The 19,804-nt window shown below is 33.1% G+C and overlaps 1 protein-coding gene and 1 long non-coding RNA gene across 2 annotated transcripts; both read right to left on the reverse strand.

Annotated features, from left to right (window-relative positions):
* Positions 1-6,876: 6,876 nt before the first annotated feature.
* LOC106345010 lies at positions 6,877-7,428 on the reverse strand. Its single transcript, XM_013784288.1, has 2 exons — positions 7,242-7,428; positions 6,877-7,079 (listed from the first exon to the last, which is right to left on the reverse strand). Exons 1-2 carry the CDS (start codon positions 7,426-7,428, stop codon positions 6,877-6,879), a joined length of 390 nt encoding a protein of 129 aa, XP_013639742.1.
* Positions 7,429-17,397: 9,969 nt separating this feature from the next.
* On the reverse strand, positions 17,398-18,147 carry LOC106293402. Its single transcript, XR_001260461.1, has 2 exons — positions 17,550-18,147; positions 17,398-17,475 (listed from the first exon to the last, which is right to left on the reverse strand). It is a non-coding gene; the product is annotated as an uncharacterized LOC106293402 (long non-coding RNA).
* Between the last annotated feature and the right edge of the window lie 1,657 nt (positions 18,148-19,804).

The raw sequence follows: 19,804 nt of genomic DNA on the forward strand, positions 1-19,804 counted from the left end.
CCATAACACACTTGTAGGTCCGACCCTCAGAGGAAGCCGAAGAAGCAAGGGCTTCCGACCTTCATAAATATATATTAGGTTCGGCCATCAATGTACAAAGGTATCAGTTAGCTTAGTGGTATAAATATTGGTGTTTATATCTCAATAACCCGGGTTCGAACCATGAGCTTGACACTTTTTTACATTTTTTAAAAGTGAGACCCACAAAACGATGACATGGCGCGCTGAGAAGTGAGCAAAAACTAATCTATTATAATATAGATTAAATCAAATAATTAATTTACTTACTTAAAATAAAGTTAATTTAACGATATGAACGTTAATTAAATAAATATTAAAATTAGATTTGTTTTGCGAAAAAAAACATATATAAAAATATATATATTGTATGCGTCTTCTAACATCCGGGGGGCTAGTATCAAATCTATATATTTGTTTAGACTTCATATGCCATTTCGACAGACTTCCATAAAATTTGCTTGTGTTTGGCAGATATGAAAATCTGAAGGGTAGACTTGTAAGTTGTCTGCTAACATTCGATGTACTAGTACCAAGTCTAAACGTATGTGTTAGATTTCAAATGCCATTTTGACAGATTTGGATAAAGTTTACATGTTTTTAGCAGATATACAAGTTTAACCAGTAGACTTATATGTTGTCTGCAAAAATCGTTGGACTTGTTCCATGTCTACACATCTGTGACAGACTCCAAATACCAATTCGATAGACTTGCGTAGTGTTTACATGATCTGGCAGATATGAAAAACTGAATCGGTAGACCTATATGTTGTCTACTAACACTTGAAGGACTAGTGCCAAATATACACATTTGTGTTAGATTTCAAATGCCAGTTTGACATACTTCGTAATATCTACATGTTTTGGCATATAAAAAATCTAACCGGTAGACTTTATGTATTTTTGATTGACCCGAGAAAGTAGTGTCCAGACTCCAGACTACACATTTTTGTAGGTTTCAAAGAAAATTCAACAGACTTATGTAAAGTTTACATGTTCTTAGTAGATTTAAAAAGCTTAATTAGTAGATGATATGATGTATGCGTACACGAAATGTGAAGTTTTCATATTATAACATACTAGAAAATACGAATTTGTAATTTTCAAATGCCAAAATATAAGTTTGTTACACCAAAAAATAATAATATAAGTTTGTTATATGATTTCAAAACGAAAAATTTGACAGATTATGTTGGTTTATTCTTCGTCATAGATGATTTATATTTTAGAAACTCTACTAACATCCAATATAAACAAACTTTGTCAAAAAAATCCGTCAAAACCACATCAATCTCAAAAAAATATTTAGTCAATCTGAAAAGGATCACAAATAATATTGTTGGAATTAAGCACGAGGTATGTGATGGACAAATGAATAGAGAAAATATTTTTGAAAACAAAAATTAAGGAAATGTTATTAATGATAAATTAATTTTGGTTTTTTATGTAATAAGTAAATTTATAAATTTTAATTGAAATTATTTTAATTAGGGTATCTTAGGTATTATTGATATAATTGAGTTAAAAATAGGTTGCTTAGCAATTAAAAATTAAATATAGTTTAGCTATTTTTAATATTTTATAGTTTATTCTAGAGAATTTTCTCATTAAAAAAAGCGAGATTACTTTTACTTTCAGAAATCAGCTTTTAGTTAACAAAACGCTCGAAAAGAAGTTACAAAATGAAAACAATTCAAATTTAAAAAAGCCATTTTTTCAGGTGAAAACAAAAGGCTGATCAAACTAGGTATTACCAAGTGTTCCCTCTATCTTGCTTTTAGTTATAAAGGACTAAACAAATTCTACTTCTCCTAGTCTTCCTTCGTCGATGGAATTAAATAGTATAGGCAAATACTAGCTCCAAACAAATGCATAATTCTGGATTATGTGAAGCAATATACAATAGTATGTCACATTTCCGGGAATAACTAAACTACTTTGTTTAGTCTGGAAAACCCTGTTTACATCATTTGTTTAAAGCCCATACTGGCTCTAGGCACATGGAGTTCTCTAAAGTAACGAAATAATTGTAAGGCCCTAATCTAGAAAAACGTTTCATATATCGGTTATCATCCCATTAAAAATATTAGAAAAGGTTCTGCAACTACTCCATCAAATTATTTGGTTACTAGTATTCTCTCCCGTAGCACATTATTATTTGTAAACATATATTTTTTAATAAATATGTAAAATTTCCTACAATAAGTATTATTTTATTTTTTTAACTCTAAAGAAACTTTATTAATAGAAACAGGGTTACTATTATAAGGGTTATTATTGATAAAGTTAAAGAAATAAATAATCTATTGTTTATATTTTACAACACTTCAATATAGACCCAACATATCAAGATAAAAGATTGATTTCACTTTTTCAAAACCACAAAATATTAGTATTAGAGATCAAATTCAGGAAAACCATAGCTCTGGTAAAAAAACAATTAGATATAAACAATATTTTGTAGAATATTGACGTTATCTCTCGTAGTTTTTTAGTTCTTCTCGATGTGTCATTGCAAGTTGTATATTTACGAGACTCTACAGAATTAGGTAACATTATATAAGAAAAAATAAAATCAAATGTGTATATTTCTCCTAATTCCTAAAGTAAACAAAAATATTATCTCTATACAATTATAAAAACATGTATAACATAAGGAAAACCAACCTGAGAGTAGGCCTTGATCTAGAAAGTAGACATGAGATTCCTTTTTGTTTCCTCTACTACTTTGAGTTTCTAAAGCTCCGTTTGTTTTTGCTTCTAGTTATCACCACATTTTCCTTTTCTTCTTCTGGTGCTTCTCAAGTTTATTAGTGAGCTTGTTACTTTCCTCTTTGGAATCATTACCATCACAACAAATAAAAATTTTCAAGCCTTTCGAGAATTAATCTAGTCAATTTAAAAAACGACAGTGACCTAATTTGTGTAGTTTACCTTTTTTTATCATGATATCTGCACAAAAATATGTAGCTTTTACCAATATCCAAAAGAGAAAAAGGAAAGAAAAAAAAAGGAAATCATAACTAGGTTATAAAAGAAAAAAAGTTCATGAAAAAAATCAACATGACATAAATTATGATTTAGTATTGAAGAGTTTGAGCATATTTAATTAGTTTCACTAACCTAAATTTTAACTTCATCTGCCAACTTCCCAAAATGTTCTTTTAAGAGTATTGCTGCCACTGTTTGGCCAGAGACATGTCGATCTTGACATAGAATTGTAGTCCTGATGACAATGTTGATACAATTGATGCAATAATTAGAAGTCATCGATCTGTCTTGTTAGAAATTGAAATTTCTTCAAACTCTGATAGAAAAAGTAAGTGGAGCAATTGCAGACTGAGAAGAATTGATAGCATCGTGAGTCAAATCTTGTAAAGAGAAAGTCTTAACGGTTTCAGATTTTGAGATCATGAAGTAGTGGGAGAGATATTATTGATTTTTATTGTATCTTGATTTATATGTAAAAATAATAGAAATCAGTTATTTTAATAAATAACGAATCTGTTACAAAGCTTTTTGTGAATTTGTATTTTTTAATTTAAAATTTTAAATATATACCATGTGTCAGAATTTTATTGTCCATGAAAAAAATAAGAAAATTGTTAGTTTATATTTAGACTCCAGCAAAGAGGAGATGCAAAGAAAAATTCATTAAAAAAATTCATAAAAAATTGATTTACCAATAATCGTAAAAGGTTGATTATTTGTCTTATTTTCAAACTTTCATATTTTGTTTTGACAATGTGTTTTACTTTTTTGTATTTAAAAAAAAATAGATTTTCCACATGTTAGCTTTTGATTGGAGATGCGACTTGCACTTTAGTATATAAGGGATAGTCATCAATATTTGCATCACTCAAACCAACAGACAAGTACCAAAGAGAATACAAAGCTAAAATGGTACCTTTTTGTCAAAGTACTAAATTGGTACTTAGAGCATCTGCATTGAAGGTTCAATGCAGAAGTTCACATTTTTCCCAAAAAAAAAAAAAAATTAAAATATTCTCTTTTTTGTGAACTCAGCTCCTGCAGGTTCAGTGGGATGAACCTGGTTCATGACTGTATCGCGGGCCCCACACTACGTGGTGGCCCGCGATTGGTCTGCTTAATTTTTTTTTATTTTTTATTTTTTTTTTCAAATCAAACGAAAAAGTAAAAAAAAAATAATAAAAAATTAAAGTTATGAACCCCACTCAAGGTTCATTGATGCAGATGCCCTTATTCGATCTTTTGTGGGTTTGAAATAAGAGAGTTGTCATCATCATGCACGTGTATATTGCTCTGTTAAATTTAATATTATACAAATATAAAAAGATTTATAGTATTTACTGATTTTATTAAATATATCTCATTTATTTTGTGCATCTGTAATAATTTACTGAATTTATTTTTATAATTTTACCAAATTCATTTAATCATTTTTTAGTGAAAAACGTCTAAATGAAATTAGTCTGTTTAGTCTTAAATTGTTTTATTATAGGCTCCTATATCATCCGGTACATTTTTCACATGAAGTGCCTCTAAAGTGCCATGAAATTATTGTGGAGGTTGACCTGCTCCATGTAGAAGATACTCGAAAATATTATTCTTCTAGACACTCTGTCACTTTTCAATGTCTAGGGACACAATACACTTGACACACTCTTTTCTGTTGTTCAATGACTTTATCATCCCTAAACTAATAAACATGATCTAGTTAAAACGAAACAACCAATACACGTGTTGTTTATCCAAAAGTAAAGTGAAAACCATAATTTCGCCTAGAATCCAAATCTCATTGTCTTTTTCACTGCGACTCTGCTAACCCAGATTTCGGAAAAAAGAGAGAAATCGTTCGTCATTCTCGTTTCTCCAAGGCCATGTTCGTTTGTGCATCTGAAAGATACGTTTCGGCGAAAAATACGTTTTTGCGGATTTGGCGGAAAATAATTTTTGTAGTTTTGGCGGGAAAAGTGTGTGTTTTTGCGGTTTTTGGCGGAAAATGTGTGTTTTGACGAAAAATGCGTTTTTGCGGGTTAGACGGAAAAATGCGTTTTCGCGGTTTTGACGGGAAAATGCATTTTCCGATTTTGGCGGAAAACAGTTTTTTTGCGGTTTGGCGGGAAAATACGTTTTTGCGGTTTTGACGGGAAAATGCGTTTTTGCAGTATTGGCGGAAAAATGTGTTTTTCTGGTTTTGGCGGGAAAATGCGTTTTTCCGGTTTTGACGGAAAAAATGCATTTTTCGGTTTTGCGGTTCTGGCGGGAAAATGTGTTTTTACGGTTCTGGCGGGAAAATGCATTTTCCGGTTTTGGCGGGAAAATATATTTTCCGGTTTTGGCGGGAAAATGCATTTTCCGGTTTTGGCGGAAAATGCGTTTTGCGGTTTTGGCGGGAAAATGCATTTTTCCGGTTTTGGCGGGAAAATGCGTTTTTGGCGAGAAAATGCGTTTTTACGGTTTTGGCGGAAAAGTGCGTATTTACGTTTTTGGATTTCTAACGTAAACGCCTCCTAAACTTTATTCCGTGTATATGAAATGCAATTGCTCTCTCCGTTATTAAACACATTCTTCAACAAATGTTCACCACCGTTGGATCAGCTAGATCTCTTTAGAAAATTAATCTCAAACGTGTGGCTCAGATTAATACACATCTTCCCATATACCAAACTTCTTTAATGAAAAAAAACAAACTGAAATATTCACACTTCAGCTGACCAAAACCATTTAGTTACTTTGACCTAACAGGACAAAAACAAGTAAATAGGAGTGAGGATATAAAGATCCGTAAAAAGACAGATGTCCAAGATGTGTCAAATGCTCAATGTGTCTCCACATGTAAAAAAAACTTAATTGTGTTTGACCCGGTAAACAACTCAAGATACTCTTTACAAATTATTTGAAGGTATTTCTCCTTTTCTTCAATGCATCCCCGTTTAAAATTCTCAAGATATAAAGTCCACAATTAATGTTCTTTATAAAAAAAAGTAAAAAATGCACGTGGAGATATTTGTTAGTTTTTTTTTATTTGGATTTGAATTGATCTTTCTTGAAAACGATTTGATTTGGTCTTAAATCATAAACTCGACATAGTCCAATTTTATTCGACGACCTTTGTGTATGTTTGATGGATGTGAACCTTACAAATGATTTTTTCCATATTCAAACCTTTATAAAAAAATACTCATCATAAAAATGATTAACTATACTCATTAGAGAGAAGAATACTTCAGTTATGCCAGAGCAAGATTTGTCTGTAATATGTACACACAGAGAGAGAGATGATTTACGCCTTCATATGTATTAAGTATTAACATTGGCTGTAACAGAAGTTGTATCCCGGCTTTTGGATTTTATATATAATATAAACATTAATAAGAAGAATATTAGACTTTAGATCGTTTTGTTCGAATTAGTAACCGAAGTATATCTCTGATTTCTTTGGATTTATATATAATGTAAATATTATTTAAAAACGTATTATCAATGGCTAATGGAATATTTATTTAGAAACACGGCAACACTTGTGTTTTCGAATGTGAATAACTCCAAAGAGGTATGATCTGTCTTCTCTTTCTTCTCTTTCAAAGCTCATCTTTCACCTCTTCCACTGTTTGAGAACAGTTTAATAAAAACATCAGCCTCATCATGAAACTCGCTTTCCAAGCTTCATGCTATTCTATAGAACTAAAACATCAACTAAGAATAACTCAATTCTTATTAGCTCAAGAAAATATATCAAAACTCAAGCTTTCACAATGATCTCTCAAAATTCATAAAGTTATGCACAAGTTGACATCTCTTTATATAGATCTCAATATTTTCTAAACAAATTAGTAAAACCAAACTTATCCTAAATATAACTTGATCGCTAAGTTAATTTTCAAGTTTATCTCCAACAATCTCCACCTTAAACTTGAAGTCTATTTTCGACAAGTCTTTAACTCCAACAAGTTCTTTCATCTCTTTAAACTTAAATCTTCCATCATCCTCATCAACATTGTGACTACTATCAGAGTATCCAACTAGCTTCGTATTGTTTGTAGCTCGCTGAAACACCAAACCATGCGCAAGGGTGCCTTGTAAATATCATAGAATTTGTTTCAATGCTGCTCCATGTGACTGCTTAGGTGACTGCATGTACTTGCTTAGAACACCGACGCTGAATGAAAGATCTGGATGAGTGTGAAGCAAGTACCTGAGACAGCCGATTTTTTTTTTGTATTCTCTTTCATCTATACTTGTTTCTTCTTGTGACTTCGACATCCTTAGACTAGGTTCCATGGGTGCATGAACTAGGTTACAATCTGCCATCCCTGTTTCTTTAAGAATCTTCTTCGCATACCTCTCTTGACACAAAGTGATCCCATCTTCATGTTGCACGACCTCTATTCCGAGATAATACGTGAGCCATCCCAAATCACTCATTTCAAATTTCTTGACATTCCTATTTTAAACTCTTCGACGAGATCGACACTTGATCCAGTAACAAGGAACTCATCTACGTACACCGAAACGAGAAGATATTGATCGTTGTACTGTCGTTGATAAAGTGCTAGTTCCTTAGTGCACTTAACAAAGTTCAACTCTACAAAAACCTTATTAAGTTTTTCATTCCAAGCCCTAGGGGCTTGACGCAATCCATAAAGAGCTTTATGTAGCTTATAGACCTTGCTTCTATCACGAATCCTTCTGGTTGAGCAACATATAAATCTTCCTTCAAGTCACCATGTTAGAGCGTCGTTTTGACGTCTAAATGATGCACTTCTCATCCTCTTGAAGCAGCCAACGCGATCAGGAACCTTATAATCTCTTTGCGTGCCACATGAGCATATACTTCATCAAGATCCACGCCATGTCTCTGTATATAACCCTTTGCTACTAGCGTAGCTTTGTACTTGTTGATGTTTCCATCTGCATTTTGTTTAATCTTTTAGGTCCATTTAATCCGTATGGCTTTCGCTCCAGCTGGAAGATCAACTAGTTCTCATGTCTTATTTTTGATGATAGATTTGATTTCATCGTCGCAGGCATCATTCCAGACTTTTAGTTCGCTGGCTTCGCTGTAACTCAACGGTTCATCATTTATTGTTAACAACAAACGTTCTCCATCAAGTTCAGCCAGTAATATGTAATCGTCAAGGTAGCCTGGCCTTTTGCTCTCTCTCGTGGATCTTCGCAACGAATTTGTTTCTTCTTCTTCTGTTCCATCTTCTTCATATTCATCCTGCATGTTGACTACATCGTCGATAACATCATTGTCATTTGCTACCACTCCGGTTCCTTGTTCCATTAGTTTATCATTGTTTCTTTGCACACCTCTGTTCCCAAAATCTCCAAAAGTGATAGCAAATTCTCTCATTTCACCAGACTCTGTGATGGAGTTCTTCCGGTTTCAACTTTTGTTTTCATCAAAAACCACATCCCTACTCACCACTACCTTTTGTTGATTGGATCAAGTAATCTGTAGGCTTTCGACCCCTGGTTCTGTTCTGAGATGTACCAACATGCGTGATCTATTGTCAAGCTTCTTGAGGTGTGAACTTTCTATCTTTGCATACGCGATGCATCCAAATATTCGAACATGTTCAATATTTGGTCTCTTGTTCTTCATAAGCTCGTATGGCGTCACACTTAGAACACGAGTTGCTACCCTGTTTATTAGATATGTTGCATACCTCACAGCTTCTCCTTATAGGTCATTAGGCATCTCCATATGTTTTAGAATGCTTCTGGTCATTCCCAAAAGAGTTCTGTTTCTTCGCTCCACCACGCCGTTCTGTTGCGGTGAATATGGAGCAGTCAAGTGTCTTATGATTCCTGAAGTTTTGCAAAATACTTGAAACACGCCTGAAAAATATTCTCCCCCTCTGTCTGTCTTAAATGTATTTATCGAAGCTCTAGTTTCCTTCTTAACTATGGCCTTGAATTTCTTTAATTTCTCGAATGCTTCTTCCTTATCCTTGAGAAGTATTGACCACATATAACGGGAGTTATCATCAATCAACACAAATATATATGGGAACCTGGATGGCGTAGGCGGTGTGATTGGACCACAAAGGTCACCGTGTACTAGTTCTAGTAGGTTTGTTGCGTGGTAAGACGTTTCTTACGGAAACATGTGTCTCAATTGCTTTCCAAGTAGACACGATGAACACATTTCTTTCTCAACTTTCATCTTCGTTATTCCAGTAGCCAGCTCCTTCTTGATCATCGTACTCATTGAGTCTCTCCCAATATGACCAAGGCGAGCATGCCACTTCTCAGCTTCACTTACGCAGTTTAGTTGTAGACATTGTGTATCAACCATATCGATGACATCTTTATACAACCTGTTCTTCGACCTTTGTGCTATTGTTATTAACATTCCTTCCTTATCTTGTAGAGTACGATAGTCATCTTTCATTCTCACATAATAACCCGCTTCTGTAGCTTGTCCCAAACTAATAATGTTGCTTCGCAAATCTGGTATGAAATAAATGTCGGATATGATCTTCTTGCCTCCGGATTTGTTGTGGAACATAATTGATCCTTTGCCTCTTATGTCGATGTGCAAGTCATCTCCAAATCTTACTTTCCGGTGATAGCTTCATTTATTGATTGAAAGTAAGTTCGGTTCCTGGTCATATGGTTGCTTGCTTCGTTGTCTGGATACCAGATATTATCCTTTTCCAAGCTTGTCTCAAATTCTTGTGGGACATTTTTCTCGTTGAGGTCGACAACTTCATGTACCATTAGTTCTTCAGCTTCACGGGTACCATCATCTTATGTTTCAGATGCTTCATGTAACTTGAGTAGACGATCAGGGCAATGAGACGCAAAGTGGCCATTCTTGTCGCATCTATAACATGTTATTTTTGTCATGTCAAAGTCGGTATAGGACAGGCCTCTGCCTTTTCCTCCTCTGTTATAGTAATGACCGCCGCGACCCCTGCCTCTATAATAACAACTGGAGTCGCGATTTTGTTGATAGTATTGGTGAGGCTGTGCTTCTGTGTTTTCATACATCAGTTTGTTTTGGTTGTCTTGTGTGTCTTCGTCTTATTCTGCAACACGTTCTTCATATATCTTAAGGCGTCCGATGATGTCCTCAAAACTAGTAGTCTTGAGACCAAGTACTTGTTCCAAAGATGCAACTATATGAATGTATTTCTTCCGTGATAGGCACTTGAGGAATTTTTTAACCAGCTTGGATTTGTCATTATTTTCTCCTAGATCGGTTGACTTGGATGAAATTTCGGAAAGTTTGCCAACAAAATCATCAATATTTCACTTTCTTTCACCGTGAGTCTGTAGAATTCAGCCATCAGTGTCTGTAGATGGGCTTCCCAAACTCTATCACCTCCCATAAGCCTTGCTTTAACAGCATCCCACACCTTTTTAGATGTGTCCAATTCTTCAACTTGCAAGATTAGTGTTTCAGGTATGGATTGGAAGAGTAAAGCTGTTGCCATATCATTCTTGTCACGATCGACAGACTCATTCTCAATAACATCCCAAACCTTATGGACTTTTAGTAACACTTTTATCCGAATTGCCCATACGGTTTAGTTTGTTGAATTTAACATAGGACAATTGATCGAAGGACCTCCTTCCTTCGGTTTTGCGGTTGTCATCATCGTTGTAATGTCTCGTATACCTTGCGTTTTGTTTCTCTCTCGTACGTTGTGTGCTCAGATCGATTCCTAGAAGCTCTGATACCAATTATAGAACTCAAAGATCAATTAAGAATAACTCAATTATTATTAGCTAAAGAAAATATCTCAAAACTCAAGTTCTCACAATGATCTCTCAAAACTCATAAGTTATGTCATAAGTTGACATCTCCTTATATAGATTTCAATATTTCCTAAACACATTAGTAAAACCAAACTTATCCTAAACATAACTCAAATAGGATAATGATAACTTGCTCTCTAAATTAACTTTCAAATTTATCTCCAACATATTCTATTTGGAAGGAGAGTAACCCAAGATTACACTCCTCGGTTTCCCGACCTTCTCACTCGCTGACTACTGAAATCAGTCTCACCTTAAGTCTTAAGTAGCAAGTTTGTTTCCCTTTCTCTAGCTCAGCGCAATCTACTTTCCGCCACTACCTTTTTGTTTACGTGGTTTGAAGTATTTTTTTTGTTGCTAAAGATGTAAATATCATTAACTTAGTAATGAAGGTTTGATTACAATGATTTGTAGTTTCATCTACTATGAAACTATTCAGATGAAGAGGGCCCCAAAAAAATTAAAAACCTTTAACATCTTGTTTAGATCTCAGGAATTGATCGAAAGAACAACACTTTGATCTACCGGTATTGCAAACAAGCATCAGCCAAAGTTTCTCCTTACAAGCGCTTCCAAGTATCAAAACAGATGACAAGGAGAAGGCTAAGCAGAATCGGTTTACTGTAATACAAAACCTGAAGGTTCTCTCGTCCGCGACGACGGAGGGCCATGCAATCATGTTTGGTGCAGGTTGAGGTAGACTTCATTGAAACCAAAACCAGAGGCCTCTCAGGGAAGCTCACAACCGGACAAGACAGAGAACAATTCACTTGTAATGAAGAAAATGAGGTAACCAAATAGGCGGTACAATCCCCCTAAAACCGACCACACTACACATGGCAACCACAGTAGATAAGCGAAGACGTCGAAGCTGACAGGAAGTTGATTTAATATATACTAGAGTTTGACCCGCGCGGATTATGTATAAATGTTACTCCCTCCATTTCATTATAAGTGTCGTTTAAGATTTTTTTTTGCACACGAATTTTAAAAAATGATTAAATGTTCTGTTTTACTCCTATTTAATACACGATTTTGTTTAATTTTATTAATTAATTAGCTAAAATAAGAGTAAAAACTGGGAAAAATATTTAATATTTGCTTTGAAAATGTCAAAACGACACTTAATATGAAACGAAGATAATATGAAACGGAGAGAGTAAAGATTAGTTCTAACACTACAAGGGAAGGGGGTAAAGATAGCATAAGAAGATAGAATTTTGTTCGAGAATGCTATCGTTGACATAATCCATAGTTTAAGATAGCGTTTGTATGTGAATGCTATAAAAAGCAGTATATTTAATAGCACTTATAAGTTTAAACGCTCTATTTATTCTAAGCGAAAAAATAATCACTTTACCGCTAAGTTACTTAGTGAAAAAGAAGCGGCCAAATATTTTCATTCTCCCTCTATTTTTTTTGCCGATCTATTTTCCCTGTTGTTCTCATTATTCTCAGATAAAATAAAATAAAAATAGAAAATGAATTTTTTCATTGGTGTATCCTCATTTACAAGGATTCTCATCTAAACCATTAAATATTTCAATCCAAAGGCTCAGATTTCTTATTCCTCTATCTGATCTTCTTCTACGTCACTCTCTTCTCTCAGATTTCGTTAGAAACGAAAGTAAATCAAGTAAAGTTTTGATCTTTTTGTTAGATATGAAAGTTAATCTTGATTCCTGCATTATGAGAAGGAGGGAGATTGTGTTTTGTCCTCTCCATTTGTCTTCTGTAACACGACAGAGAGAAGAGAGATGAGACAGAGAGAGAGAGAGATGAGAGATTGCATGAGGAAGAAGAGACCGGTCTGAGTTTGTGCCATTGTCACGGGTCTCGAACATGCCTTGATCCACAGGTCGATTTCTGAGAATTTGTTTCTTCTTCTACTGATTATAGGGTTTAGATTTACTTGTTTCCATTCGAGACTTCTTGTTAGGGTTTCGTCGCATCTCCTCGACTCCGTCACACCTCGTTCTCTCCCTCTTCTCCGGTGGCAAGGCGGAGCAGCGTCGAAGGCGGTGGCAGCGAATCCTGAGCTTCTATCCCATTAGCGGAAACGAAGAAGACAGAGGAAGAGGACGACGGCTCAGATCCCGAGCTTCTCTCCCATATGGCGTCCTTTGCTTCTAAGCTCTATTCAGGTCTTCTGGTCTTCAGCAGTGAAAAGACAACTTGATTCATCAGTTTGTGTTTTCCTGAACCATTTTTTGAGTGTTGCAGCTTCTCATTGGTGGATTCTAGCAATGGTTCGAGATTTGGTCTTCTCTCGTGTAAGTTACTTCTCTTTTCTTTCTACTTAGTAATCTCTCTACTTAAAGCTTAAAATCATTTGGTTCATTAGACTGTTATAAGACTATGGTGAAAAAGGTCTCAGTTTGATTAGCTTTTCTTCTTTCTTTGTGATAATAATAACACCAAAAAATCTGTTTATGTGCAGCAAGAAAGAATGGAGCAAGAAGCTATTATTGACTCATTGTTGGAGATTAACTACGGAGGACATTTGAGGATCGTGAGGATGAGGTATATACTTAACCTTTACATCATGACTTAAAAACTTTTTTTTTCTCAGTTTGACATTTCTTTTGAGCTAATAATTTTAACTTTGATTTCAACATATCAATCCTTGTTCTTGATGCATTCTACCAAGCAAGAAACAAGGTGTTAGAATCCGTGGTATCATAATCCGAAACCCTTGAACCTCCTTATGTTTTGGTTTATACATAATTCCATGGAGATTTCAATGATTGAAAGTTTGTTTTGTCAGGTACGATTTGAAAGCTTGAACAATTGATACACCTGTTAGCCATGACGACATTGCTACATCTTGATGGAGGAGGAGGCAGAGGGGTTGACGGAGGAGGCGAACAGAGGAGGTGGATGCTGCGGAGGATTAGGTTTTTTTTTTGTTTCTTTTAGGTTTAGCGTAAACCGGTTTGATTTATTTTTATATGTAAATATTTATGTTTTTGTAATTTAGGTCAAGTGAGCTCGGGAGAATGTCCATTGGTTAAGGTTTAGGTTTTGGTTATTTTGTAAAAAATTTCCATATATAAAAATTTTTAAAAAATTTTATTTGTATTTTTTAAAATTTTTTTTTAATTTTTTAATAATCTACAATAGCGATTATTATGTGTTATTATAAGTTATACAATTGCACAACTAATAAAACGCTTTCGAAAGAATTAATTAACATAGCATATATAAAACGCTATCTAAAGTGTTTGAGAAAAGATTGCGCGGGGGGGGGAGGGGGAAGATACAGCATTTGCCATAACGCTGCGCTATTTTGCAATAATATTTTCTTCATGCTATATTTGAGACGTTTTCTTGTAGCTTAAGATTAGTTCTAGAATTTCATATTTTATGGTTTCTCCTTTTCTTGGTAGTTTAGAAAACAAAACTTTGATGTTTATTGATTGATAATATGTCAGAGCTTCTCCATCTAGCGTAACAACAATTTTGTCCTCTACTTCGAGTGTGTCTTCTAAATCTATTTCAAAATTCTTATGCAGTGTTTCTATAGTTCAACCTGTCAATTAAATAAAAGAAATATATTAAATAAAATATTATAAATACCAAAATTATTGAAGGAAAATGTATGATAATGTTGTTCTTGAGTATCTGTAAGTTTTGTCTTGTCCACAATTTCTTTCATCTCTAAATCTTCCATGATTTGACATCACATAGATTGAAAAGACATTTGTGAATGTTGTTAATAATGACACCGGATATTTACCTTGGTTGAAGTGACGAAAGTAACAAACAAATAGCCAATCAAGACGGCCCGTAATGAAGCTTTTTTTTTCGATGATTACGTTTGTTTCTTCTTTAGTATTTTTCTTTTTCTTTCTTCTGTAAAACATTTTTTTGGTCATCTAACATCTTCATTAGATATCATAAAAGTATAAAACACTAGGGTCGGGATATATTTATATGTGATGTATAAAAATATATTATTGTATATTTTCATTATATGTGTTTTATGTGTTTTATGTTAGCAATTCATATAGTTCTTTCTACCATCTGCATGTACAAAGTCCATACGTCTTTGTTTGTGTCTCATATATTTCACCATTAGTTTACACGAAACCCGAAATAATCACATGCTAAGTGAGATGTTACATGGATTACAACTCCAAATGAAATTTCTATTGATAAAACATAAAACATGTGTAAGATTCAATCATGAGTGGATTTTCTATAGTATCACTGAATAGTTGAAAACTATCATGAATTTAAAGATCAGTCATAAATAATCAACTAAGATAGTAAAAAATAACTAAAAAACATGAATATAGGACACTTAACTTTAACTTTCTAATACTCTTTGCTTATCCCTTTCTGTTCAGATGTTGGTCTGACCTTTACATTTTTTACACATAACTTCATAGTAACATCAATACTCTCTAGATTTTTTTTTGTCATTTACATATGAATTATATTTTTGTCATTTTCATATACATTGTATCGTTAATGCTTTGCTTGTTAGATAATTTTAATGTTTACAATGGATTTCATTGTTACAGTATTTTGATGTGAAATAAAAGTAAGTAAAATTCTTGATCTTCGTTCTTGTAAATTATAATCTTGAAGGAAGATATAATCAGTTCATTATAAATTTTAATGAAAAAATTTCAGGTACTTAGTTTGTTCTAAGCTAGAAGTATCATTTGCTTTACTATTTTCTGTTATATTTTTATTATCTGTTTTATTATTATTAGAAATAATATATTTATTAAAATAAAAAATACATAACATTAGATAGACAAAACGAAAACTTAATATTAATTGTTACAATTTATAAATATATTTATTTAAATCTTTTATATGTTATTAAATTTGTAAACTAACTTAACTAATTAGGATTGAAATAATTTAATAATCAAACATTGTTTACATTGGAAAATTTCCATTTTTTATAGTAGAGCAATTCTTTCAAATAACCTCTTTTAAGTTTTTATAAAAAAAAAATCAATTTTTTAGATGCTTTTGAAACTATTTTTAAATTTTAAATTTAATTTTAAAATTTTTAGAACTTTAAACTTCACACCCAAAACTTTATCCTTTAACTATAAACACTTAGTATAGATTAGTTAATCAAAAGGGTATAAGTGTATATTTATCTTTTATTATAACTTATTTTGGTCATTTTCCTATTTGGATTTTTTTTTTGTAAAAATAAACTAAAAAGAGATATACAAAGAAATTTCTCTTTGTTATAAATATATTAACATAACTATATTTGTTAACTATATTATTTAAAAATTATATTGTATTTTAGTTTACCATATTAAAAATCTGAATGACTTTTCGTATTCTTTTGAATTTTTTCACATGTATGTATTTTGAGTTTATTCACATATATGTCTTTTGAATTTATTCACATGTATTAAAATTTTGAGAAGCCTTTGGTTGCAAAAATTATATGAAGTGATATGATACACTTATTGATGTTGATAAACATTCTATTTTTGCATCGTATAAATTAATTTTCTTAGGAGAAAAAAGTATTAAAATGTGTCAATAAATTCAAGAAAATATAATAAAACAAAAATAATTCATGTTTTCCGCATCGAATACAATCGATTACAATTTTATAAACTATTCAATTTACTATCACAGCTAAATACTAAGTTTGAACCGAGCTCGAGTAAGATTGTTTTTGACGACAGTCAAGATGATGACGAAGAGCAATCGTTTTTGTTGTTGTCTTCTTCAGATAAGGTCTGTCGGAAACTTTTACAAAACTGATAAACACTCTTATTTCTTTGTTGATATTATAAAGTTTGAATAATTTTTTTTTTTAGGAAGAAAAAGAAGACAAAGGTTGAGTGCAGATGGGTACCAAATACCATCACTTGTTCCTTTCAGCAATAGCTGTAACTCGGCTGACTTGTTGTAATATTTATCCTAGAATTGCATATCCTCAATGTAAATTATCTAATCCTGAAACATGAGAAGAAGAATTATAAAGGAAAGATTAGAGTTGTTACAGAAAAAGGACAGATTAGAAAGAAGAAGAGATAACATTTTAAATCCAATCCCTTAGTTATTTATTTAACTCTTCAATTTCCTGAAGCCCGCTTGAGAAGGGGCACACCAACTGAAGAAAGAAACCAAACAAACAGGTTTATGAAGAAGATAGTTCTACTAAAAAAAAAAAAAAAGATAGAAGCTTACAAACCGCAATCCGACCAGGAATCGAGCACCACCATACGCAGCTTTAAAAATGTATCCATAAATTTTCGAGACAGCTAATAAACTAAGAAAATGATTCCAACGAAAATCAGAACAGAAAAAAACTGACATACCTGTTATACTTAGGAAATCATTGAAGCATTTCAACCACCTAATCTTTTCGGCAGTTGAACACGGCCAAAGTTTTCACCCGCGCCAAGCCTAGCGATTAAGTCCTTAGTTGATTCAGTCTCTTTCTGCTGTTTTTCCCAAGCTGCATTCTGAGTTTCAATCACTCTACCTTTGAGATCATATACTGACAGTAGTTACCTTCGAATGTTCTTCTAACAGCCATCTCGGCTTCCACAATTTTGGTACACAACTGATCAAGAAGGCTCTGTCGTGTGAGATTATAACCATAGGCATCTCTTTCTTTTGAAAATAGCCTTCAAGCCATTCAATAGTATCAAGATCCAAATGGTTTGTAGGCTCATCAAGTAGCAGCAATTCTGGATCCTATTCACATAAACACACAATTCAGATTAGCTTCTAAATGCAGACCATTCAGTGTGTGTTTATTCTGTTCCTACCTGAAGCTGAATATTTCTGAGTGACATTCTCATTTGCCATCCACCGCTAAACGAAGCCACAAGCCTATCAGCATCCTCTGGTAGAAACCCTAACCCCGGTATCAGCTTACTAACTTTAACTTAGACCATGTCTAAGTTCACAGCTTGAAATCTTCTCTGCAACATATCAAACTCGTCTAAGGACCTTCCCATATACAGAGCCTTCAATAACCTTCTGAATTTTCTCCAGCTTCTTGGTTATCTCCATCTCTTCCTTGAAAGCACCCATGAACTCTTCCTTCACAGTCCTGCTCATGGAAACCTCGAACTCTTGGCTCAAGAAAGTGACTTTCATATTGGGTTGGCCTTGACAACGTAACCGGAATCGGGTTCTTGATGATCCTGAGCTGGGTCGTTTTCCCCCGCTCCGCTAAAGCTTACTAACCCTGCTCTCTCTCCTCTTTTCACTTCCCACGTAACGTACTTGAGCATAATGACGCCTTTGGAGCTCTTCCTTATGTTCTCTAGCTTCACACTTGAGCAAACCGTGGAAGCGCTGTTGATCGAGATAGATATCTGAATGGAAGAGTACAAGAAATTTTTTTAAAAAATGAACATGATATCTAAGATTGGAAAACCTGAGAATATCTAGATTAAACAGTTGAAAATTTATGAATGGCAAGACCCGAAATTGAAAAAAAAAAAACAATATACTTGAGATTTATAAGGCGGCTCGGCCCACCAATATATTAATTAAATTACTAATAAATAATATAGGTGGTATTCCGGCCATTATAACATGATATAAATAATAGTAGATGTGGTATACCGACCATTATAACATGGTATAAATGATACAAATAAATTTTACCAAATTGGAGAACGATCGTGCTGATAACGTGTTATGAAAAGAACCGGAATTTTATTGTATCGCGAAATTTTAAGTAGGGCAAAATTTTATACCCGCAGAAAGAAGATAACACTGATATATGATAAATATGCGAGAGAGAATACTTATTATAAAGAGGGAGAAGAGAGATGAGGTGCGAGTTACAAATGATCGAAATCGATCATTTATATAGAAAAGAAATTCACTTTGTAAATAGTGCAGCGGGCTCCACATTTTTTATATTTTCAACACTTTCGGCTCTCTTTCTGACTTTCATAACACATAACAATATTTTCCTTCTAAATGTATATTTACATGGATATTTTTTATTATTGTCCAATTGTATTACTTAGATAATACATACCAATCGCACCCGCCACAGACACTATTAAGTATCATTCGCCAAGTATGTAATGCAACCCCAGTCACCAATAGATATACATAGGTAAATTGCTAAAACTATTTTCCAACTAATATATATTGTAGCTGGTCTAACAAAATTGTTATCTGCATACTATTATATTTACACATCCAACTAAATATTTAACACTATCGAAAAGGATTACCTTCTTGTCTTTGTTCTTAACTGTCCTCCCCCCCCCCCCCCCCTTGATAGTTCTAGCTCGATGATTTGATATTTGTATGGTTTCAATTTTCTCGATTATGTTTGTTGGGACAAGATTATGATGGTGAAATATATTTTCTTGGGTTTGTATATTCATTAGGAGGATGAAGAAAATCTTGACGATGAAGATTGAGATAAAAAAAAGGAAGAAGACGATGACAGAGAGAGATAAGAGGAAGATGATTGTTTATGAAAAAGAATTGTTTTCTTTTGTTGTATGTTTAAAATATAAAAAAACCTTTAAAATATTATCAAATCTAGTAAAATCTTAAAGAAATCTTGTAGGATATATTGTGTCAGATGTGTCAGGTACTATGCATACCTCTCTTCTATTCGGAAGTCGCCAAGCTACATGGTTATTTTCGTCTTTCTGAAACTGTTTATTGTGACACGTATGTATAATTTTTCCTGTGTTGGTACTTACCTAATTTAGTCATCTTCTTTTGTTTTTACCAAATTAGCTCTATATTTTCCATCTTTGACTTTTACAATTGTAGAGATGGTCATTTTTATTAAACTTCCTTACTAAATTTATCTTGACATTTAAAAAACACATAAAATTAATTAGTTCACATTTATAGTAACACAAAAATGTACATGTAACTCGACAAACAAATAAAAATTAAAAAGTGAATTGGGTGAAAAATCAAAAACAATATGGAAATTAGGAGAATACCAAAAACAGAAAATATGACTATCGATATTTGTGTTGGATAAATGATATTCCGTGATTTTAACGGTTCTAAACTCGTTTTGGAGCAA

This window comes from Brassica oleracea, chromosome C5 (assembly GCF_000695525.1).
Source record: "Brassica oleracea var. oleracea cultivar TO1000 chromosome C5, BOL, whole genome shotgun sequence".
Classification (NCBI taxonomy): Eukaryota; Viridiplantae; Streptophyta; class Magnoliopsida; order Brassicales; family Brassicaceae; genus Brassica; species Brassica oleracea.